Below are 25,662 nucleotides of genomic sequence, written 5' to 3' on the forward strand. Positions count from 1 at the left end.
GCGGAGCGAGCGTTACCCGCCTCGCGCCTCCCCTCAGCGGCGGCTGCGCGAGGGACAGGCGGGGCCGCGGCTCGGGGAGGGCGGGCTGTCCGCCACAGCCCGCCCGGCTCCGCGTAAGGGCCCCCCGGCAGCGCCGACGCCTTGGGCTTTGCCGTGGTGTAACCCCGGCCGGCAACCGCGCCCGCGCCGCTCGCTCGGCCCCCGGTAGGACGGGGAGAGGACGGGAAGGGTGAAAAGGCAGTTTGGTAGGTACAAAAGGCGTGCAAGCCAAGGAGTTCATTCCTGCTCCCCGTGGGCAGGCGGGGGTTCAGCCACCCCCAGGACAGCAGCGCCCTGTCGCACCCGCTGGTGACTCGGGGAGAAAAACGCCATCACTTGAACGTCCCCCCTTCCCTCGCCCTCCCCCGGTGTCACACACCGAGCGTGGTGCCACAGGATATGGAATATCCCTTGGGTCAGTTGGGGTCAGCGGTCCTGGCCTTGCCCACTCCCAGCGCCCGGTGCCCTCCAGGCTGCTCGCTCAGGGGGTGTGAGGAGCAGAAAAGGCCTTGACCGGATGGCAACACCCAAAACCAGCGCACGATCACCGGTATGTCCATCCCTAACCCAACACACACAGCTACAGCAGCTGCTACTCAGCTGCATCCCGGCCCAAACCACAACAGCCTGGAGTTCAGAATACAACCCATCAAATATTCAATATCAGCCGTAAATACCAAACCTACTAGTAATGGAGCTTATAGTTCTAGTGTATTGAATTTTACAACTCTTCCATAGTAATCCCAGTGCTTTGCTTTCAGGACCAAGAGAAATGAGTGGGTTTTAAGGTATTTAAAAGTGATAGTGAACAAGCTTACGTGGACACTGCTTGGGCAGGTGGGGGCGAGGCAGGGAGCTGTGTCTTGGAACCCAGGCCTGGCCCTAGAAAGCACAGCTGCTGGTGGGTCAGTGATTGCTCTCTGCCTGCCCCAGCTGCATCTGCAAAATTGCAATGACCCCTCTCAGGGGCACTTACAGGGCTTTAATACCCTTCAGCTGAAAGCATTTACAAGAGAAAAACATAGTCTTGTTAATAATAGATATATGGAAAAATCTGAGCTCTGATCAACCTGGTTGGGTCTCAGCTGACCCTGCTTAGAGCCAGAGATCAGGCTGAAGGCCTCCTGACGGCCCTTTCCTCCGGAGTGGTTCTGTGGCTGTATAATTAATACACCCTAATTTCACAAGGCAAACTTCTATTCAGGTGTAGCCTACAGAAATCTACAAAAGCAGCCTCATTTCAAGGATGACTAGAGTCTCTAGGTTTTCACTTCGATTGCTATCAGAAAACGGAGAGAGTTTAGCCTTAGTGGATTTTTCAGGGATTGTTTCACTGAAGGGGAAGGAAGAAGACCAGCCCCGTGCGTACCCCAGGTGAGCTGCCCCTCTCTCACGGAGCGGCACCGCCGGGGCTCCCAGGCTGTCCGGTTTCCTTGGTTTTGCTCCCTCTACCGGCACCGGGATCCCGCGGGGAGGCACCGCACGGGCCGCCGGTGGGTGAGGAGAGGGCTGGGGAACGGGTTTTCTTTGCCTTGCTCGCTGTGTCCATTTCACAGACCTAGCTGGCATCCCGAGTGTCATCTCGCAGTGCTTGGGTGACATCTGCATACTGATATCTGCCACTTGGGTTCCCTTGTTGTATGGTTTTCTTTTCAATAGTACTGGAAACAATGAAGAACATGCCTTGTACAAGTCCTTTACATACCACTTTAAATTAGAAATTAGTCTCCTATCCAGGTACCATAGCTTCATTTTGAAATGAACAAGGTGAAAACCAGGCATGGTGTGTGCTCTGAAAAAACAGAGGGCAGGAGGGGTGGAAATCTCTGTGTAACTTTTACTCTTTTGCTGGGAACCGTTTTGAAGAGCACGTCTCTACGGTTTTTAGCACAGTCTTTGTGACCTGCCATTCTTCCAAAGCTCCTTCCACCAACCCCCACTTTTAGTAGCATTTCTGTGAGGTTTTAGAGAGGGCTGCGTGACTGGGAAGTGTTTCATTAATAATTTGTCCTGTCTGCGTAAGTTATATGGAGTAGAGAGGACATTTGATTTATTTTTAACTAAATTACTACATTTTAAAGAAACTACTGGAGTAATGTCATGTTTTTTAATGACTCCTGTTAATATTTTTATTGATTTACAGGTAAACTAGTTTTTTCTGGCTGTAAAAATATCCTATGATCGGGAAATCTGTTTGTTCTGGCTTGGATGTGTCATTATCAGTTATAAAGATTTCTGCAGATGGAAATTTTGTTGGTGCACGCACTGGAATAGACGCCAGTTTCTAGTATCAGATAAATAGTCTGGTTTTGGTTAATTGGTGTAAAGACTTCCCGGCTCCGCGTAAGGGCCCCCCGGCAGCGCCGACGCCTTGGGCTTTGCCGTGGTGTAACCCCGGCCGGCAACCGCAACCGCGCCCGCGCCGCTCGCTCGGCCCCCGGTAGGACGGGGAGAGGACGGGAAGGGTGAAAAGGCAGTTTGGTAGGTACAAAAGGCGTGCAAGCCAAGGAGTTCATTCCTGCTCCCCGTGGGCAGGCGGGGGTTCAGCCACCCCCAGGACAGCAGCGCCCTGTCGCACCCGCTGGTGACTCGGGGAGAAAAACGCCATCACTTGAACGTCCCCCCTTCCCTCGCCCTCCCCCGGTGTCACACACCGAGCGTGGTGCCACAGGATATGGAATATCCCTTGGGTCAGTTGGGGTCAGCGGTCCTGGCCTTGCCCACTCCCAGCGCCCGGTGCCCTCCAGGCTGCTCGCTCAGGGGGTGTGAGGAGCAGAAAAGGCCTTGACCGGCTGGCAACACCCAAAACCAGCGCACGATCACCGGTATGTCCATCCCTAACCCAACACACACAGCTACAGCAGCTGCTACTCAGCTGCATCCCGGCCCAAACCACAACAGCCTGGAGTTCAGAATACAACCCATCAAATATTCAATATCAGCCGTAAATACCAAACCTACTAGTAATGGAGCTTATAGTTCTAGTGTATTGAATTTTACAACTCTTCCATAGTAATCCCAGTGCTTTGCTTTCAGGACCAAGAGAAATGAGTGGGTTTTAAGGTATTTAAAAGTGATAGTGAACAAGCTTACGTGGACACTGCTTGGGCAGGTGGGGGCGAGGCAGGGAGCTGTGTCTTGGAACCCAGGCCTGGCCCTAGAAAGCACAGCTGCTGGTGGGTCAGTGATTGCTCTCTGCCTGCCCCAGCTGCATCTGCAAAATTGCAATGACCCCTCTCAGGGGCACTTACAGGGCTTTAATACCCTTCAGCTGAAAGCATTTACAAGAGAAAAACATAGTCTTGTTAATAATAGATATATGGAAAAATCTGAGCTCTGATCAACCTGGTTGGGTCTCAGCTGACCCTGCTTAGAGCCAGAGATCAGGCTGAAGGCCTCCTGACGGCCCTTTCCTCCGGAGTGGTTCTGTGGCTGTATAATTAATACACCCTAATTTCACAAGGCAAACTTCTATTCAGGTGTAGCCTACAGAAATCTACAAAAGCAGCCTCATTTCAAGGATGACTAGAGTCTCTAGGTTTTCACTTCGATTGCTATCAGAAAACGGAGAGAGTTTAGCCTTAGTGGATTTTTCAGGGATTGTTTCACTGAAGGGGAAGGAAGAAGACCAGCCCCGTGCGTACCCCAGGTGAGCTGCCCCTCTCTCACGGAGCGGCACCGCCGGGGCTCCCAGGCTGTCCGGTTTCCTTGGTTTTGCTCCCTCTACCGGCACCGGGATCCCGCGGGGAGGCACCGCACGGGCCGCCGGTGGGTGAGGAGAGGGCTGGGGAACGGGTTTTCTTTGCCTTGCTCGCTGTGTCCATTTCACAGACCTAGCTGGCATCCCGAGTGTCATCTCGCAGTGCTTGGGTGACATCTGCATACTGATATCTGCCACTTGGGTTCCCTTGTTGTATGGTTTTCTTTTCAATAGTACTGGAAACAATGAAGAACATGCCTTGTACAAGTCCTTTACATACCACTTTAAATTAGAAATTAGTCTCCTATCCAGGTACCATAGCTTCATTTTGAAATGAACAAGGTGAAAACCAGGCATGGTGTGTGCTCTGAAAAAACAGAGGGCAGGAGGGGTGGAAATCTCTGTGTAACTTTTACTCTTTTGCTGGGAACCGTTTTGAAGAGCACGTCTCTACGGTTTTTAGCACAGTCTTTGTGACCTGCCATTCTTCCAAAGCTCCTTCCACCAACCCCCACTTTTAGTAGCATTTCTGTGAGGTTTTAGAGAGGGCTGCGTGACTGGGAAGTGTTTCATTAATAATTTGTCCTGTCTGCGTAAGTTATATGGAGTAGAGAGGACATTTGATTTATTTTTAACTAAATTACTACATTTTAAAGAAACTACTGGAGTAATGTCATGTTTTTTAATGACTCCTGTTAATATTTTTATTGATTTACAGGTAAACTAGTTTTTTCTGGCTGTAAAAATATCCTATGATCGGGAAATCTGTTTGTTCTGGCTTGGATGTGTCATTATCAGTTATAAAGATTTCTGCAGATGGAAATTTTGTTGGTGCACGCACTGGAATAGACGCCAGTTTCTAGTATCAGATAAATAGTCTGGTTTTGGTTAATTGGTGTAAAGACTTATTTTTAAGCATTAGAATTGTAACATGTTAGGGAACAGATCTGTTGACTAAGTATGTTACGCCTATTCTGACCCTGTATTTTAGAGTACTGTGAGGGGTTTTTTTGCAAAGAAAGGATCACCTATTGACCCGTGTACGTTCTTACATTCGAAAGAGACAAAGTTTTTGGCTCTCTATCCCGTAGTACATCGGGCTATGTTATATTTTGTGTTTGCATACCTTTTATTTTTGAGTACTATTTCTCTGCAAGCTCAATCATAACAACTTACTATTTCATTGGAGCAGTATGAACTGTAAATCAGTCAGTTGTCAGTAATTAGCTTATACGGGACACTTAATGCTGAAAATGATATTCTATGAAGCACTGTCTTCACTGGGAGAAATAGCTACTATGACTACTTTTCTGTAATAAATTGTTTTGTCGTAGCTATGTTGGATTATAGATGAATGTTGGAGATTTCTGGGATTGTGAAGAGAAGCTTATTAATGATTGAAAAAAAAAAAAAGGTTGAACTTTCCTTTTTGGACACCTTTTCTGAGTTGTAATGTCGATACATTACTTTTGTACAAACTTGAAACCTCAGCACAATGTTACATGTTTGTGTGTATGTCTTTATAAAGCAAAAAGCTAAGTTTAGTAGCAGTAATAGTGTCTTGATCCCAAAAAAATCTGTGTGGATAGATTTATGCTTTCTTTGTAAGAATGCAGTTTGACTGCACTAGAATATACTTGGTGGTACAAATGAAGGGTTTCAAATTAGTAATAGCTTGAAAACTGCTTCAGCTACTGTTTTTTTTTTTTCCCCAAATTATTGGTCTCTGTGGGGCAGTAAAAGTGATCACAAAGCAATGAGAAATAAATCTACAAAAAAAACCCTGCACAATTTTTGCCCAAGCAAACCAGGTTCCCTTTGAGCTGCGTGCTGGCACAATTGTACGATAAAGAATGGATTTTTTGCTATTCATAAGCAATGAAAGTAATTTCTCAACTATAATGAATGCACTTCCTATGGTACATTTTAATTATACGCAGCTAATGACAGTGTAGCTCGCCATTTCAAAAATTGTTTCAATGGCATTTACGACTTGGTGTAAACGCTTGTGTGTCATAGGATTTTTTGAAAGAACTGGGACTTTGAGGGATGTCAGCTTTGCCGTGCGGAGAAGCGTGACTCCTTAAACAATAGGTGCTAGCTCTCAAAAGTGGATTGTACACCACATTTAGGCTACAAATGTTAGAATCAACAGATTTACTTTAAAAAAGAGGTATTACTGGGTGTCATTTAAAAAGGAATATATTAGCCTTGAAAGTTTCCAGACCACTGAACTGGAGAATCCAGTTTATGTCACGATTCAGAAGCATTTAAATTATGAATCAGTCTCTTCTATATCTCAAAAGTGAAAGTTGTAGGGGAAACCACCTTTTCTATTAATGGATTTACCAGCACAGGTCTTTCGAATTGTAACATCATACTGTAAGCAAATTAGAGGTCTTAGGAGCAAAAAATCATTTAGTCAGCAAGTTTTCTGTTTCATGATTTATTTTTAAAGGTCAGAAGGTGACCATTACAGTGAAAAAATAGTGATTTGTGCAGGAAAACCTTCCCAGATGAGATGCAACCCTGTCCTAAACCTCTGAGTTTGCAGCCTAAGTTTCCCAGAGCTGCTGGGTGACTGTTGGGCGTAAGGTAAAGCTGAGCAAGAGCTATTTGGAAAGAAACATAGACTAATGTTTTGGCTTTTTTTTTTTTTTTTTAATTTTAGTTATTCCATAATTTTTCAGCAGAAGTTAAATTTCTTTGATTTAGGGGAGGGAAGGGTTCTGCTTTAAAACATACCAGATAGGAATCTTAGGACAGACTTTTCACACTCAGACAGCTGGAGCAGCTGTAGATTCCCCACTGAAATTAAAATGCTACAATTCAAGATTTAGAAAGGTTAAAAGTGTGACCAGAGCATTAAATAGAAGGGCCATATGATACCAAAATTAAGCTCTGTGTTTATTATAAAGAAAATCCTAGTTGTAGAAGGGAAAAAAATGAACTTGTTCCACCACTTTCTTTTTTCCTCAGGAGAAAACACAGAATATATCCTAGGTAATAAATCTGTTTTATGGCTCACATGAGAAAGGGTGGAGAAAGTCCCATTATTTTCTTCCCAGAAATTGAAATGCACATGAGCTAACATGGGAGACACTGGGATTTTCATCCAACAAATGCACAGCTGGCTTCTGCTTTTATTGTTTTTCTAAGCCTAATAATTTTTCATTTGATTAGCTGGTGGCTGACAAAACTATCACTTGTTCAGTGTTTTATATGTTTAGTAAAGTAGGTGTGATGCAAAGAAGGTATTGTAATACATACCCAGAAGCATAGTTCAGCTTGTTCAGTTGATGAGAAATTTCTACTTGCCTCTCCATAAAATGCAAGTTTCTATCTTCAGAATTTGAGTTTTAATATCAAAAAGTAACTTCTTGAGAACTAGAAACGGGAGGATTATGTAAGCAATTGAGGATTCATATATTTTTTCATTCACACTGTAGAATTGCATGATGCTCTATGCATAGAAGTAAATTGTCAGGAATCAGTCAGCAGAATGCAGTGGCAATTTTGCTGTGGGAAAGTGATGAGACTATTTGGTGGAAAAACATCCTAGTTAGGAAGTGGGAGAGGTAGAGCTGCAGACAAGATACATCAAGGATTTTAAAGGTACACAGAGTGAGCTGTGAAGAAGACCCATAGACACACTTAATGTGAAAAAAAAAAAAAGCGCCAAACAAACACAAACCCACCCAAAACAGTGAGACAAAATGATAAAAAGTGAGCACAGGTGGGAGAATAGGAGCCATCTAGGACTGAGGCTGCCAAGAGCCATGTCTGTGCCAACCTCTGTGGAGCAGTGGGTTCTCAATCTGAAATCAGGAGGGAGAATGGACTGTCACAAAACTCCTCCTGCCTTCTGCAGAAGAGAGGAAACTTGTTCAAGAGCCCAGTATCCCGGTGGTCCGTGGTGCTGTGCCACACAAATGGGTGACAGAAGGGTCTCTGGGCTGGTGCTGTTACCCAGCATCTCTGCCCTCTGCCTGAGGTTTGCCGTGTCTGCTGGTGGTAAGGGTTTAACCGTACTGAACAAGGCTCTCAAACTGGAGAGTAATTGGGAGCATGTGAGACATTCAGGATTTTTTTAAATTTTATTTTTTTGTCCAGTTGTGTGTTTAGGCCCCGTACCTTTCACTTCAACAATTGAGGGTGTTGGTTACTTCCTCCTGTGTTTGTGTAAGAAAAGCTTTTTATAGTCCGTTTTTCCAGTTGGCGTACGTACTTCCTCCATCGCAGCTTAACACGTCATTCTTCCCACTCCCTCCCAACCACTGCAGCTAATGGAAGACCTTCAGTGCTTTTTATTTATAATAAAAATGGAGCTGTGGGGTTGGGAATGGTTATTATTCCTACTTTGAAATGTGTTATTCAATAAGTTGTGTTTTGTTCTTGGTAAAGGAGAAGCGTGTAAGGACACAAAGAATGTTTAGTTTACAGGACATTTAGTTTGAACTGGACGTTTCCAGCTCAGTTTTTGTTTGGCTGAAAATCTACCTAGAAAGAAAAAAGTTTGTCGGAAACATGAATGGAAGTGGGTTGCATTTTATTTTTTGACAAAAAAATACCTTAATGTAATGCCAAATGTGAAGAAGTTTTGAGTGTCATCCATCCCCTCTTCTGCAGGGGTCACAGCTGAGGTGAAGGCAGTCTAGGAGCTCCACATCCACCCGTTATTTCCCTGTCTGGGTGAGCCTGGCACACTGACAGCACAGCAGCCTGGCAGGTTGGAGCTGTGCTGGGGCTCTTTCCTTTAAGCAGCACCAGTTACAGCAAGAAGGAAGGAAGGTGGCATGGCCCCTTCCCCTTGGTCGGCTGACAGAGGGTGTCCCTGCTTAAGGACAGTGCAGTATCTCTTTTACCATGGCTTCAGTCCTCTTTGCTGGATCTTTCTATTGCCGTTTGTCCAGGACCATTATTTAGCCCCAAAATAGAACTAGTAATATTTAATATCGCAGTCTTTTTCCCCCCTCTATGAGAGATAGCCTATTGAGAATATCTACTGGGAATATCCTTTATTTCCTATGGTTTGCATGATATTTCTCAATAAAGGTTATATTTTGGAACTCATTTTCCAATTAAAATGATTTTTTTAATATAATCCTGCAAGGTTTTCCAACAGTAGTGAAAATAATGAACACAGCCCTGGTCCTTTAGTGGAGAGGCAAGTGCAGACATGGCCACTGTGGACTGAACTACCTCACTGCTTCACATCTTTAATATTTTTAGTGTCCATATAAGCCTTTATTTTTCCTAAGTGACTAGTTTTAAGGCGACAGGGTAACTCTAACCCAGTCAGGGCAGGAATTCAAGGGCAGCAATTCACTTTTCTCTTTTCCCATATACTAGCTCCACTGTAAGCTTGTGGCAAAAAAAATTGAATCTGAGAGATTGCAACACTGGGCCTGAGAATCCCTGCACCTTAAATCTGATGTCTCACCGTGGGACGTCTAAGGTCCTGACAGGTCATTTTTTAGCTCCTTTTGTATTCTGTGATTACTCTGTGAAAATAACATTTTAAAGGCACTTGCTTATGTTATTGTTCTACTGCTAAATAATTGAAATCAGCACTTAACATTTAATTATAGTGATTTAAAACCATAAATATTGTATAGTGGCTGACAATCTAATTGGGCATTTTTATAATAACCCCCTATTTTTTAAAATAAGGGGAAAAATCTCTGAAATTCATGCCTTCATGGTTGTGCCCATTAAATGTGGTTATCATTATCTAGTGACGACGTATGTTCTTCCTAACAAGGATTCTCTTCTTTTTCATGCTGATGCTATCTCCGTGCTAGATAATTCCTGTCCCCAGCAGCACCGCGGGGCAGGAGGGGGAAGCAAATGTGTCCCATCTGGCCACTTCAGACCAGCCTCGGGTGTGGGGAGGTGGGAAAGGGGAGACAACGGGGCGGAGAGATGGTGGGGTCTTCGTGCCTGATCCTTCCCTCCCTGTCCTGTAGCAGGGCAGGCGGAGGGGGAGCAAGGCCTGGCTTTTTGTGCTCTCAAGTGAGGGGTAAGGTGGGAGTGCGTTGTGTTTGGGACGGGGGAAAGGGTTTGTTCTGCCATGTGAGAGGAAGGGAGCCAGGGAGGGACTGTGGCTCTGAGTCACCCCTGCTTCCTGGAGCGCCTCCTGGGGTGGTGCCGCTACACGCAGCCCCGTACAAGACTGAGCCTGAAGGCTCCAGCTACCTGATTGCAAATATTTTACAGAAGCCTTATTTTGTGGTAATTGCTTTAATATGATTCAGTGTTTTCTCTTTTGTCTGATCTTGTTGATGAGCCTTCGTGCCTGATCCTTCCCCAGCTGCCATGGGAGCAGGGCAGCCATTCCCATCCCCTCCGCACCATTCCTGCTGTGTTTCACCTCGCAGTGGCTGGGAGTAGGTGCAGTTTCAAGGCTGTCACTATTTAATACAGAGGACCAAGAGTGTGTCCTTGCAGAAAAATAGTTGGTCCTGGACTTGTTCTTGTGAAGCCTTTGAAGCTGCTGAGCTGATTCAGAGACACAGCAGTTTGCAGAACTGGGGTCTGGGTACTGTTTGCCAGGTCACGTTCCTGGTGATTCCTGAAATTAGAGCTCCTGTGGAAGCCTGGAACTTTGCTTCTGAGGCAAGTGTTGTGTATGAACCGAGTCCAAAGCACCCAGTGTTCAACAGATACAGGAAGAATGGTTAGGATTTAGGTTCCAGTGGGTCACCAACGGTATTTACTAGAGACTAATAATAACAGTGAACAGACTCATTCCATTCCCAGATCTCTAGGGTTTTAAAAATCCAGCAGAACTAGCAAAATACCTAAAGCCCAGCCACTGAAATACAGCCAAATTTTGTAAAGATTACAATGGTGGCTTCAATTAAATATAAATTGTGCACTTTAAATGTACAATTCATTTAAAAGGAGTTATTTTGCCAAACCATAAATGTACCAATAACTAAACCAAGAAGTAACAGATTAAGAAGTCTAAGTTTATAAGGTTTAGAAAAAAAACCTTTCAGATATTTTTAATGCTTTTGTTTAACCATGTGATTCGTACTTAATCCTGGTTAGACCTAATTTGTACATACATGTCCCTATAGCAGGCTGTGCTCTTCCTGTAAGCAACTGACTGCTCGGCGTTATCGCATTTGTTCAGCCCAGGTTGGGGGAGAGAGGTGTAGGGTCCAACTCACTTGCAGAATATTTTGCATATAGTTGAAAAAAAAATCTGTCTCACATTATACCTACAAGAAATACACGGGTGCTCATAATTCATGTTATCCCATAAAATTTAGAAGAGCATTCAGAGACTGCAAATGAAGGTAATTTATGTATAAAACCTCATCCGTGAAGAATTTACTGCCATAGTAGGTATAATATACTTTGGCACAGACTTCTTCCCTGAAAGTAGTACTTGCAGACTTGAAAAAGGAGCATACCAAAGACCTTGCAGGTTGAACTGTGATCTGGTTTTATACAAAACTCATTATTATGCAGACTTTTGTGTTTGAGAGCTAAAGCTGTTGCTAAGTTAATGTTCTGTGGCTGTTGCAGATGTGTTTGAACATCTTCAGTACGTGAGCAGTCTCTTCAAAATCTGTGTTAGTTCAGTGGTGCCACCTTTGTGTAATTATTGATGTCTGTAAGCATTTTGGACCTTAGTGGGAACTGAGGAAACGGCACAAGTACATTTATATAAAACATACACGTGTAGTATCTGAATATTCTGCTTTGCCTCTTTTTAACCCAGGCACTTTTACTTCCATGAGAGTTAATGACATGAAAAGAAAATCAAGGGGAAAAAGGCAACCTGTTGCAACTCCAACATTTCCATGTAATACAAAGTAACCTTAAAATAGGGAAGGATCTGGTTTTACTGTAAAATATCCCACTGAAATGCCCATAGCCGGGAATGGGCTGAAACAGCTGCTGGCATGATCTATTAGAGGGATTTTGGCCCGAGTCAGGAGGAGAAGCTACAGGGCTTATTGCTGTAAAAATGAGCCAAAGCTCTCAAGCATTGATGGTGAGCAGATAAGACCTTTAAAATTCTTCCCCGAAAGACACACAGCAGTGTAGGGAAGCAGTCTGTTGGGCTCAGGTGGACAGCGAACATTATCTCAGGGATTTTAACTAGGAATTCCAGGAAGTCTAGGTGTTTCAGGAAGTCCTATTAAAATATTATGCTATTTCTTCTGGATGCAGATCCACTTGGCCCTTTCTGTCCCTGCTGCCTTGTCCTGCAGCAGGGCCCTGCGCGACGGAGCAAAGATCGCGTCCTGTGCCGGGTGCATTGCCTGGAACTGTGGCTCTTGCAGAAAGAAGTAACTTCTCTCTTGAAAGTGACGTGATTTTTTGAGGTCAGTGAAGATTCATCTTGTCAAGGATGTCATTCTGCTACTAAGGAAGACCCTGTTGGTCTCATACCTGAAGTACAGTGCTCAGTTCTTTGCTTTTCCAGGTGGATTTAGCAGACTTAGAGATGGTGCAGAAACTGGCAATTTAAATGGTCAGGGGAGATGGAACAACTGTCGTATGAGGAGAGATTGAACAGGCTGGTACTCGTTGGTTTAGAGAAAGACAGGTATTTATCACTGAGATTTACAAAGTCATGGAAGTGGGGGAAAAGCTGAGTGTGAGCCTGTTGCCCTCCAAATCCTGCAATGCAAGAACCAGAGGGCACGCAGTGAAGCTGGTAGGAGATCAGGTTTAAAACAAATGAAAGAAAACGCTCCTTCATTTTCTGAAATTTCAGATGGTGAATTTTTTGCCAGAGAAGGTAGTGAAGGCGATGGTATCAGCGGGTTCAAAAGGGATTAAACAATTTCATAGACAGCAGGACTGCAAAGGGACAGTGAAGTTATGTGCCCTGTAACATCCCTCATGCAGCAATTGTGCAAGGAGGATGGGGGGATGCACTGTGAAAGGGGTCAGGCTTCTGTCTTTCCCTAAATACCATCCCTGCTAGCAGGCCACTGCTGGAAATGGGACATGGGCTCCATGGACCAGTGGGCTGATCCTGCAGCACCAGAACCATGCGATATTTTCCTTTGGAAGGTTCTTGTTGTTAGTTCACTGAATTCTCATAGGACGATAAAGAAAAAATTGGTAGCAAGTGTGTCAATACTGCACTGTTGATACTTGAAATATTAATTTATTTTATAGTCTGATCCATTGATAGTCATATGACTGCCTGTTACCGTGCGTGTTACTAACATAGCATATCTTTGGAAAACGTACAGCTTGGAAAATGAATTTTAAGTTTGTGTGTTTATTTTTCTTGGCAGCGAGTTTTAGTTACCTCTGGAGTGAGAAGCTCCCCAGGTGCAGGGGAGCCGTGTGGTGCCACGCGGGCTCTGGCAGAAGGTATGTGGGCAGGTATGCAGGGAGCTGGGTCGGAGCAGTTGCTTCATGCTCCAGCACTGTGTGCTACTGAGATGCCTTTGTGCTAGTTCCAAGTAGGCCAGGCTGAGAGAATGAGACAGGAGAGGGACTTTGGGCCGACCACATCCACGGGTCAGGGGCCTGGCATCTGGGACGCGGTGGCTGTTGCAGGCCCTGGGCATCAGTGCCAGCAGAGCTGCAGTGCCAGCCCTCCCCACCTCCCCACACACCCTGTCCACAGCCTGCCCAGCTCTGCACCTAACCATTAGGCTACTGCTTCTTACATAGTAGCTAGCTCCCCACAGCCTGCCCAACTCCACACCGCTCAGCCAAACCCCAAACTGTTAGGCTACTGCTTCTTACATAGTAGCTAGCTCTTTTATTATCTATATATTTTTAAAATTTATTTAGGTATTGTTTGTTATTGACACGTGTAGCATTTAGAGGAGACCTACAAAGAGGAAAAAAAGTCACTAAATCACTTTGACATAAGACACAGAAAAGTTCTTTGAAATGGTTTCTTGTAAAGAAAAATTGTCTTTTGTATGCTTTAATCTTTGAAACATTAAGCATATCAAAAAAACATTTTCTGTTTTAATTAAGGGACCTGTTCGCATGGAGACTTTTGAATATTTGTGTAGTGAATATTTCCTCTGCTCTGGGCCCAAGTTTTCAGTAGAGACTCTTAGAGAAGCCGCAACTGGTGCAGCAAAGGCTGGTTCAGTGTGTCTGAGGAAACTGGTCGTGCCCTGGTGTTGGTGAGAAATCCAGGGGGAACAGATCCTCACTACTGGTCCCGGATGTGCTACTGGGAAATGTTTGGCTTTTAATCAAAAGAAATTGAATGTTTGGTTCTTAAGAGTATCTTTTTTTCTCTTGTTTTGGTTAAATAAATGTTAACACAAATGAAGAGTTTAAAACTGCCTGACTAAAGCCTCAGCTAATTGAGCTTTGGTTCGTGAGAGTTTCAATGTCATCGTCCTTTTTGTTTTCCAGTTGTCTGGGGAAGTACTTCAGCTGTAGGGCAAAAATAAACAAAAGAAACCTTTTAAATGTTCTTCACACTTAAATACATTTATGCGTATTTTTAGTTACTATTTCCTTCTCACAAATTTATCTTGATCTGAAAAAAAGTTTCAGATGTATTGTTTTCTTAACAAAGATTTGACCCTCGTCTTTATAGAGAGTTTCACTATTTTTCCTCTCAGCATTTAGTTCAAAGGAGCACTCCTGGGCGCGCAGGCAGACCCAGCCCTGTTGTGTAAAACAGAGCTGTGTGGTTTGTATCACGGGAGTTTAGAGAACAATGCAAAGGTCAATTGTGTTGCTTGCTCTCCTGCCACACGATGGGGGGGTGTATGAATGCATCCCTGGAATTCCACTCGGGGATCTGCATCTTTGAAGCTGATGCTAAAATTACTGCCGAGGCTCTTCCAAAGGCGGATACTGATAGAAGATTCAATGAAATCGAAGGTCGCCAGTCTGGTAGGCGTTGAAAGATACCTGGCTATGATACTATTTCTGATTTAATAATGCGAATGGGAGGCTAGCCCTTTGTAATAATTAGGACTAATTACTGAAGAGGTGTTGACAGATGGGCTAAGAGGAAACAAACTGCCTTTATCCAGTGGCTTAGAGTCAGATTACTAGTCTTGTGTTATCTGTTTCTCAGAAAGTAGAAGCTTCAATCATTCACTAAGTCTTCAAAGGGGAAAGGGATCCTAACAATATACAGGATTTGGGATGAAGCTATGAAATACGTCTTTGACTCAAAATGGCTAAATTAATCTCCTTTCCGTAAATTATCATACTTCTAAAGTTTGAGTTACAGATGGAGAATCTGATTGTACTACTGAAAAATAGGTGAAATCAATATTGATGACTGTCCTCTCATTATTTGTTGTCACTGCTCCTGCTCATGGATTAGTCTAAACTAAGGTCCTTGCTTTTAATTATATTAATATGAATTCTTTGATTCCCTCTTATGCCATGTTCGCTGTCCCCCTGAAATGGAGACAAGGGGAAATAGTTAGTACTCTCAGTGTTTGTTTTATGCAGGTGTCGTATCTGCTCCAAAAGCAGAAATTATGTGTGCCCAACCTATTTTACAGTTTTTACCTTTTTAGGAGACAAGATCATGTATATTTTAGGAAGAAAGCAAATTGCAAAATAATTGCATTTACTGAGAAAATACTTGTTGATATAGGATTTCCCTAAGAAGGTTTTCTTCCCTCCTTTCGGATGCAGTGTCCATCCAGCACATCTGCAGGAAGTGGGCAGACAGGGTTGTCCAATATGAAAGGAGCAGCAAAGGCATTCGGGGGTTAATGCTGTGTCACTGTGTGAGCGCTCAGTGGGACTGACTTTGGGCAAATGATTTAAAAGTCTACAACCCTCCAGCTTCTCAAATGACTGCTTTTAGGCACATTTCTTCCCACCCTCCGCCATATATAGGTCCTGTTTTTCTGAGAAGCATGAGATAAATATGGTTGTATTTGAAAGCATTTATAAGGAGAGGTAGCTTTCAATTATTTATTTACTTTTAACAAAAGAGGCCTTTTAATTAGTGTTTAAATATTTATAACAGTTTTATTGTGCTGTAAAATCAGTTATACTTTGATCTAGATTTTCAGGTTTGAGATAATAGGGTTGGTAAAAGTTTTCCTAATGAATTTGGTCAGAACATGACATAATCTGATTATCTGATGAAAGATTGACACTTCAGTTCCTGCCAGCACAAAAGGCCGTACAATAGGGGGCTGTTCAGCACAGGCAAAGCCTGGGAGTTCAAGTTCAGGTACTGCAGAATTGTTCAAAGTTTCAAATTCAGGCGGTGAAGCAGTTTTTGCATTTTTCACTACATTTTTGGCCAGGAGTAGTTTATCGTGGATGAGAGGAGTGAAGCTTGAAGTTACATGTGTAAACTATGTAACTCAGTCTGTGACTTTGGTTTTATTTCTCTCCATTTGGTGCATGGCAGTTAGTGTTGCTCCTCACAACACAGGGAAAGGACCTGAGCAGAGCACAGGCGTGTGGGAAACAGTCAGTACTAGGAACTGGGAATTGAGCATCATCCGTATTCAACTGCTGGTAAATGTGGGAACAGCTTTTTATTAATACCCCTCACATTTTAATGATTTAACATGACTACTCTTATCTCAGAGCCTTGGATATGAGCATATCTAATTAATGCGTCCTACGTGCTTCTGCAAAATGGATATAAACTTATGGGATCAAACCGGCATGAAGGCACAATTGTGGGTTTGTATCTAAAGTGTAAGCTTAGCCTAAACTGTTAAAATAAACATTATTTTTTTTATTTGATATTCAGGTAATATTTGCCTTGTAAATGTCATTCCTGTTTGCACTGGAATTACAGTGATCCTTATTGGATTTCCTGGACTAATTTGCTCCCCAATAACTTCGCTTATCCAAACACTTATGCTGTATTGGTTGGGAATCCTAATAGACAAATAACACATATTACTAGTAATTAAGCCTGAATTTGGGGGGATATTTCATAGCATAAAAATACTTTGTAATCTGTAATTTTGACTCATATGTTTAAAAGTGATATACATAACACTAAATCTTCCCTTTTATATACTTTAAATTCTGAAAGAGTTCTTGGAGAATGTAAAACGTATGTACCAAAAGGTTTGGTCTTTACAGAAACGCAGCTGCTTGTGGTCTGGAGAGTTCACCCGAGTAAGGATTTAAAGCTTTAGCCTAATGAACTGATGCAGATTAAAGTACTGCCCACACTGCGTTGTTTCTTAAAACGCTGTGTGGTGTGTGGGTCCCACTGGCTGTGGGAAGGGAGTGGTGAGTGGAGCCCTAACCCCAGTTGCAGTGGCTCTGTCACCCTGGGAGGTCACTTACTGTCCCTGCCTTGGTTTCTCCACCTACAAAGAATGACCCAAGATAGTGCTGGTCTCGGGGACGTGCTGTAGTTTACACAGAAGCAGAGACCCTCTGAAGAGGAAATGCTTTATGACATACTGCTGTAATGAATGAATCCTGCAGACCCTTTCTCGTTTGAGCAGTCCCACCAGTATCATCTACCAGTTCTCTTTGAAACCAGTGTTAGTTCACTGGTGCTACCTTTGTGTAATTATTGATGTCTGTAAGTATTTTTGTACCAGTTCGGAAACGTGTAGCTCAGATCCAAAATTTGGAATTTGAAACATGAGCTGGACACAAATAGGACTTACCTTTGTTTATTTAATATTCCTTCTGTGTTTACGTCAATTTATCCCATTTGCTGTTTGCAACTTCAAAGTATATTTTTAACTGTTATGAAACAAATGCTGAGAATATAAACGTGGGGGGTAGGGAACGGGTACGATGCTCTGATAGAAATGTACCTCCCGCTGAGGCAATGCTGGGAAGGTGCTCAGCCCCTCCGCTTTAGTGCACAATCTTTTGTTCCTCTTTTAACGAGTATGTGTTTTGTGAACATATTTTGTACTTGTCTTTTTACTTGATGAAATGTAAACGCTTTGATTAAAGTAAAAGGAAGTATAGTGGGAAGCACTGTCAGAGCTTAACTTGCAGTGTGTTTCAGTTTAATGCCTACCTCTGCAAGGCGTCTCGCCCTCGGTGGGGCGTGTGCAATAGGGGGTATTTCATAAGCAGGAGAAAGCAGAGCCAGGAACACGAGCAGGAGTTTTAAAAGTACATGAAAAGGAGATTCCCTCGTTGTGTCTTCAGGAGAGTCGCTGCTCCCTGAGTGCGAGAGCTGGGAATTTCAAGGATGTTCATAGTCAGAGAAACTTGAGGGCTTTGGCTGTAAACCACAGTCATTTCTACTTCAAGTACAGCCAAAGCAAAATAAAATACATCTTATTCTGTGGGTCATAAAATAATTGTATATTTTTCTCTTACCGGAGTTTAATCCAAATATAATACTTATAGAGTAAGAAAAGAATTTCTATACTTTTGTTTTAGTTGAATCTAGGGTAACTTAATGCAAAATTAAACTACAGCATCTTGTAAAACTTACTGAGGTACTGAAATGAACGTCATTTTAAGATAAGTATGAAAGTGGGGTTTGGTCTCTTTCTCCCTTATTGTTGACTGTCTCAGGCCAGACCCTGAGCGGTGCTCAATGTCGGTGGAAACAACTCTGCAGCTCTGGATGTGGTCCTGCACATCAGGAATCAATTGATAAGTTACTGTGTCATGTATTTTAGAAGCATAAGTTAATTTCCTATAGGTTATATTTTTATTATATAATATCATGTTACATATACACTTCCTTAATACCAAAAACTCTTAAGTTCTATTTCACACTTTGAAGAAAAAAGTATAGAAGACAAAATGTCATCCAATTTGTACCGTGTTTCATGTTCCTATGCCCTGTGGGAGGAAAAGAAAAGTAATAGAACAGACAAATAAATAAACGTGGTGTTGAAACTGGCCTGACAGTTCCTGCTCTTGCGCAAGGGAACTGCAATCAATTTATTGTCTTCATTGGTCAAATGCCAGAATAACAGTATAATATTATACAAGAGTAGATTAATTAAAGTGTAATTAGAATGGAATAAATTAAATAATCATAAAAGTTTGTCATGGGAAAAATATGTGTTTAGAATTAATTAGTTTTCAAATAAAGTGATATTTTAATTGCTCAGAGTTACAGAATCCTTAATTGCAGACATATAATTCTGGCCCAAATAACTTCAGTTGCTGTAACAACTTGATATATTTCTGCTCTGTCAATTCTTTTTAATAGTTTGTTACTAAACAAGATTATTGCAGGAAATGTCTGCTAAAACGTCTGGAAGATGTTTAATTAAGCCCATGCTATCTGAGGACATTATTAGCCCTTGGAACCAGAAGATTTGTGGCTGATGCTGCACGAAGCAGCACCCCTAATTAAGGAGGCCGAGCCGTGGCTGACAGGTCGCTGTGCGTGGCTGAACCAGGGCTACTCCACACAAGCTTTTGATGGGCCTTGGCTTATCAATTTTCTGCTAGATTACAGTCATTTCTCAAGTGTACAGACTGAAATTCCTGTTAGTTCTGATGGTATGGTACAGAGAGACACTTGTGTAAATGCTTCTTTTTACTTACGTTGTGCATTTTCATATTCTTCAAGTTTTCAAAGTGAATAGTGTTTGTCTTATTTTTTCTGCATTGATTTTGTGGAGCTTGTTGCAGTGCTGAGCTACTGTGGGCTTTTATGGCTGTTCCTTCTCCAAGGAGGGCTGGCTGTAGTTATATCATCACACTTCACCAAGCAATGAATGGTTTCAGAAAGTGAAACAGATGGGTGCCTTTTCCCTCGTCTGTGAAATTATGAAACACCAGCATTTCATCGTTTCAGCTGTATTTCGTGCTGTATTTTAGGCTCCCTTATTAAAAGCTAGTGCAGTACATGTGAGGCAGGGGCTCTCTTGTTTTCAGACCCCATATTTTTGACATAAACATATCCATGATATTTGGCTGTCTCCAAAATGTTTACTTCAGTAAGATTTGCGGTGCCCAAAATGTTTAACTGTGTTAGCAAAGGTCAGCCAGCTGATAGCTGAAGGCGAATATGTCAGAATGAAAGACTGAAAAAAAATTATCAGTCCGACACAGTGGGAGTATTAGAATGATTAATGTTTATGTTAATTTATGGCTTTTACATATTGATTAATAGCTTTTTGTTTCAGTGACCAAGATGTGTAAGTGGCAATGAGATCCATATGCTAACTCGGTGTCTTTCAAATAATTACAATTGTTCTTAGTTTGTTCCCATGCTGAATCTATGTTTTCCTATAGAAAATAGTTATTGTACAGTGACTTCTTGCAAAAACTGCAGATGGGAGTATTTGCGAGTGACTCTCCAGACACAAGCCTGGGTTCCACTATTCCTGGAGGTTACACACTGACACATCTATTTTTCTTGCAAACTTCATTACTTAAAATCATAATATATTGTGGTTTAGCTTCATTCAGTTAGGGGATGTTCAGAGACAAAAAAGGTGCTAACGCTGTGAGGAGCCATTATCTGAGTGGAAATCATTAAGAAAGTGTTGCGTTGCGTGGGGGTTATTAGTCATTTTCTTTTCTGCTCCCATCAGATTTCGTGGCCTCTCACCAGTTGCTCATGAGCAATTTTGTTTGCTCTCTGTCCATTGACTAGTACAATTAAAATGTGGAAACTTCCATCATTCATTGCCTAAATGTCAGGAGAAAGGTAATTTTGGGGAGCTCCTGAGAGAGGGTGAGCTCCTAATGTCCCTTCAGCCCCCTGGGAAGTGGGGTTCTGGGACTGTAGCTGTACACTCAGCTGCTTTTCAGCTCAGGTGCAAAGGGATTTCCTCAGATGGGTCTCGCAACATCCCTTTCTATTGCCAACTTCCCCGATTCACTGGGTTCCCTCTTTTTTGATTTGTATGTGCAAAATGTAAAGCTGGGCTTCAACATTTGTCACGACACGTCTGGAGAATTACTGGTTTACCAAACTGTATACCTGCTCTCAGACCTTTTGTAGTCGATAACCTATAAAAATTCACTTTTGCAGTCAGATGAGGTGAACCTTAACTCATTCAACTTGTGCAGATTTGTCTGGCGTCTCTTTTAATTGTGTGTGGAAATGGGGTTCTTGTGGCCCCAACCTCTCCTTCCCTGCTTCCTACAAGTGCCACAGAACCAGGCAGCGTTTTGTGTCCCCCAGGGAGGTCTGAGATGTTTGAGTCCCGCCGTGTTCTGGTGTGATTCAGGGAGGGCATGGGGTGCTGCTGGGACCCTCCTGATCCGCCCTCGCTGCCCCCGTAACTCACGCCCCGGCACGAGGAAGGGCCGGGGGCTCACGGGCAGCCGTGTTACACGAGTGTTGCTCGGGCAGGGCACGGTCTGTGGTTTCACCACTATGAAACCCAAGAGGAAATGGCCTCAAGTTACGCCAGGGGAGGCTCAGGCTGGATATTAGGAAAAATTTTTTCACTGAAAGGGTTCTCAGGCATTGGAATGGGCTGCCCAGGGAGGGGGTTGAGGCCCCATCCCTGGAGGTGTTCAAAAGCCGGGTTGATGTAGTGCTGGGAGGTCTGGTTTAGTGATGATGCTCCTTGTTTGTTGTGTGGGTGTCTATTTTTGTCAGTCAGGTTGACGGTTGGACAAGATGATCTTTAAGGTCCCTTCCAACCTAGAAGATTCTGGGATTCTGTGATTCTGTGATTCTGTCTGCAGGGGGATAGAGGCCGGATGGGTGGGATGTTGTGTTTGGAAAGCTCATGCTGCAAGGGCTGCCTGCTCTATTCCAACACTGGAGATTGTAAATGTAATGGAATCAACAAAATCATTTGTGTTGATTAATCCATTAATTGGAGGGAGTCATTGCCACCGACTTCCTTGCAGTTACTGCCGGTGACCCCCTTGGAAAACACTGGCGCGTCGCTGCGAGCCCGGCGGTGGGACGGAGCTGGCGCAGGGGGCACAGAAACACAGGCTCAGAAAGGGCTTTTTGTATGAATGACAACGAAACAGCCCGGAAAGGGGGAAGAACAATTTATTCACATCTTTCTCAAGTCATTCTTTGCTCTGATTTTTCCTTTGGGAGGGTGGCACCTGGTAGACTAGGAATTTTCAAAAAATAACAGGGATTTCGTGTATCTGTTTGTGAGCACACCTGGATGTGTTGAGTACGCTGCAGTAGTAATTATGTCTGCACACCTGCTGGTTTCAGTCCCAAATCAGTTTGCCAGACGTGCCGAGAGAGATTTATTTCTCCTATACCTGAAAAAGCTCTTTTACCACTGAGTTTTTACTACTCTAAATAAGACTAAAGAGAAAAACAAAGAGGATTTTTTCTTGTCTTTGCTCGAGCCATTGGTATCTCACACTGAACCGTGGAGTTTGTAGGGGGAGGAGGGTGTTTGGATGATATTTTAATAGCAATTTGTTTTTGCTTCAATGTGTGATAGAAATACAAGTGACAGGAGTGGGAACAGGAGAGTTGCTGAATTCTGCTGGAATTTTTCCTGTGGGAATCTGCTAATGTTTTTAATTCTCTGAGAGATTTTTCTAAGGTAATCCTTTTGACATTTACGTATTTTAAATGACTCTCATTAAATAAAAGCTTAACTTTTTATATCAAACGCTGACGTGATGATATTGGAATACCAGTGCATAGACATTCAAATGGTTTGAAGATTATTCTAATTGCAACCTAAACAAAGTAAGTTTTGTGAGGAATATTAATAGTGAATTGTTCTTTAAAATAAGGTAACTTTGAAAGAAATTCAATTGTTCTGGCATTTAGTAGAAGCATTTTTTTAGACAAACCCCTTTTCAGTACCCAGTGTGTGGTGCACAAAGCTGTTTGCTTATTGGAACACTGATTTGAGCAGCTGGGTCCCCACTCCTCGCTTGTGCAGCAAATACAGTCTCTGGAGGAGCCCAAGGGTTTGCTCTGCGCCTCCTGGAAAATGCTCTCGGTTGGGTGTGTGGGAGGGGAGCCCAGCACCTGGAGGAGGGGGCTCTTACAGCACAGGGAAGGCTGGAGAAAGTAAAAAGTGGAACGTCTTTTAAAAACCAAGAGCATGATGGTGATGATGATGATGTATCTCTTACTGGTGATACCCTCTTGCAAACAAATACTGCCATAAGCAAAATAATTCGTATCTTGTAATGGCCTTTCAGAGGAGGCAAGGGTCATAGCACGAGGAGATCTCAGCAACAAGCATATGGTCCAGCCCTAAGATGCTTTTAAATGAACTTTCTTCTGTAGGTTCCACTTTGCTTGTTCAAGCCCTTCAGCCAGATTTTGCTCTCAGACCAGCCTAAATACTAAGCAAATTCATTTAATTAAATTTGCTGCAGATATCCCCAGTTAACAAGAACAGATTGGTCTCCCTGAGGCTAGTTGGAGTTAACAAGAAAATAAATGTTGTGCTAATTAGAGAACTCATTTTCAGGCACCGGGGGTGAAACTTTAAAAAGTCCTAGAGATTTAGGATTGAAAATTCATTTGGAAATGAGTCTTAGGCTTCTAAATCACATAGGTACTTCTGAAAAAATTACCCAGGGGCTTTAACCATGGCGCAGTGATCATATCCAGCGTGTTTGTAGCTGCCTGCTCAGCTCAGTGTGTATAACCATTATCTGCTGGTATCAGTGCCCCACAGAGCACTTCAGTCAAGTACTTCAGGCAAGTAGAGCCGGATGCTTTCCTGGAGTGTGGAGGCACTGATACACCAAATTTCCACGTATTTGCAATCTCATGGGACTTTCTGTTGATTTAGGTACCTAAGAGCTTTTAATTATATCTCGGTCTTCAGCGACTTGTCCAAGCTCATGGCTGAAGGTGACAGCACGGATGCAGTTTTGTAGTTCAGCACTTGCTGGAAGAAAAATGTCCCTGTCGTTTGTCTGCTGAGTCATGGTGGGAAGGATAAGGAGTCATCTCATAAGCCCTACAAAAGATGACATAGGTTTAATACTAAGCCCAATTTTCAGATTCACATACCTGATTAGCAAAAAAGCAAGCAAAGAAGCAGGAAAGCAAGCAAAGCTCCCAGGAGCAGCAGTCACTTCATTTGCTTACAGCTTGAGTGTGTGCTTTCAGTTGTTGGGTGTTTTTTTTTTTTCTATAGCCAGTCTGAGGATTTTTCTGAAATACTGTCCTTGTAAAGACATGCTTTAGTAGCGTCTGTTTGATGCCAGGTAAAACCCTTCCCACCGCCGCGCACACACTCGCTGTCTGTCAGCAAAAACTTCTGTGTCAGTAATTACAAAAATGCTATTAAACCCCTGCCTTGTAACGCCAGATCCCTCTGGGCTCCTTCCCTCCCGCTCCCTCCTCGTGCAGCGCAGGAACCCGGGATCCCGCTCCCCCGACGAGCCCCGGCTGCTCCTTTATTTATCGGTTCTGCAGTGTCGTTCTGAGGACAACAGTGTACAGCTGGAGTGTCCCAAAGAGGTGGCCTTTGGTGACAAACCCTTAGTCTAACAAGTTTATGGCAGGTGAAGCATGGCACAGATGGACACCTGGGAGCCGGATCTCCCCATGGGGGGAACCTGTCCATCATGTAATCATCTGAAAAGTCACTCCAGCCTGTCATGAGCCCAGCTCATCAGACAGCATCATAAAACGGATGAGTCAGGGCGCTAAAACATGGAGGTTATCCTCTGAGCTCATTCTTTTCATACTAATTACACACTGCTATTGAGGGAGAATTGCACATTATGCTGAGGGATCCTGTTTCAGCACTAGTCCTAAAAGATAATTGTGTTTAATTAGGACCTATAGATACCACGGTGATTAGTGATCCATACATACCCAAGGCAGACCTGCAGATGAGGTGCAGTGGCAAGTGCGTCCATTAAACAGCTCGAAAGCTGATCCTGGGGTAACATGACAATTAAAAGTTGGGCTGTTCTCATTTACCATGTAACGTGTAGCTGTAGCACTGCCTGGTTCTCTGCAATTCCTCTGCTGTGACCCTGCAGGAGGAAGACACCTGCTGGTCTTCCCTTACTGAACTGAAAGCACGTTTTGTTTAATCCGGTGCAATATATACGTGAATGGGAAAGTGATGAGAGTTGGCATCTGCAGTGGCAGAAGCTGTCCTGTTCTGTGTGAGGCCAGGACTGAAAGGGAGAAGCAGAGGTACAAGCGTGGCTACAAGAGTCACAGACAGAGCAGTGAAAAGGTCTCATGGTGAAAATATTTCTTGGGAGTTCACGATAAATTCCTCTCCATGTTTCCTGTGTCAGACAGGGCAACGCGTGTCCCCACACACTCCTCCTGCTCTGCCCCGGCTCGGACACACAGAGCTGACAGCATCCGCCTTTGCTACTCACCTTTGGGGAATACAGACCCCTTGGAATAAAATGTTTAAGACAGTAGTCGCTAAGTCAGTGTGAAATACTGCAGTTCTCTTCAAGGAACCCTGCTTGGAACCAAAGGAGTAATGGGATTCTTGTGTAAAAGTGACCATAACTCTACCCTCATCTGAAATTCTTTTCCGTTGCTCCGTTCACTGTAAATGGAAAGCACAGGAACAGTATTTTATGGGGAGGAAGGGGAGAGACTTGCCAGGGGGCTCAGTGAAATGATAAATTGCCCACTGAAATTATGGGTATCCAGTTTCTTGCATTTTGCAGCTCTTCCTTTTTGCAGTGGGGAGAACAGCTGAAGAATTTTGTATTTACAAGTGTGCCAGAGGTGCAGGCATAGGGGCAGCTCAGCACCCACCTGGCTTCAGGGATGCAGCAAAAAGAGATTTGATGGGTGCTTGATCAGTTGGTGTTACGAGGAAATCCTTTGACCTGTATGGCAAATAGAATCTGATCAGGGCATTTGCTTCTCCTACTCACTTTCCTCTTTGAGTTACCATTACTGGCTGTCATTTCTATTTAAAGTTGTACCTTCCAGGCTGCCTTACCCTCTGTGACATCTGTGTCTTCCTCTCCCTCCCCAGGTCACAGCGGGGATGGCTCTGCCCCCCCCGGACCCGCAGTTTGTGCTCAGAGGTGCCGGTGCCCCCGTCCACGCGCTGCGCTTCTGCGCCCAGGAACCCGCTGTCCCCGTCCTGTTCTCTGGGTGAGTACACCCGCGG

The 25,662-nt window shown here is 43.6% G+C and overlaps 1 protein-coding gene across 3 annotated transcripts in view; it reads left to right on the top strand.

The window, feature by feature from the left end:
- GNB1L (guanine nucleotide binding protein (G protein), beta polypeptide 1-like) overlaps positions 1 to 25,662 on the top strand; it is a 43,380-nt gene that overhangs the window by 538 nt on the left and 17,180 nt on the right. Inside the window, exons 1-2 of one of the 3 annotated variants that reach the window (XM_014944065.1) lie at positions 142 to 245; positions 25,525 to 25,646. In XM_014944065.1, the coding sequence (XP_014799551.1) occupies positions 25,537 to 25,646 (110 nt within the window). In that variant the 5' untranslated portion in view covers positions 142 to 245; positions 25,525 to 25,536. Of the gene's footprint in view, positions 1 to 141; positions 246 to 2,479; positions 2,521 to 25,524; positions 25,647 to 25,662 lie in introns of those variants that run through there. The other 2 variants (XM_014944066.1, XM_014944067.1) reach the window with 2 other exon arrangements.

The sequence above is a fragment of the Calidris pugnax genome, unplaced genomic scaffold, assembly GCF_001431845.1.
Source record: "Calidris pugnax isolate Ruff unplaced genomic scaffold, ASM143184v1 scaffold138, whole genome shotgun sequence".
Lineage (NCBI taxonomy): Eukaryota > Metazoa > Chordata > Aves > Charadriiformes > Scolopacidae > Calidris > Calidris pugnax.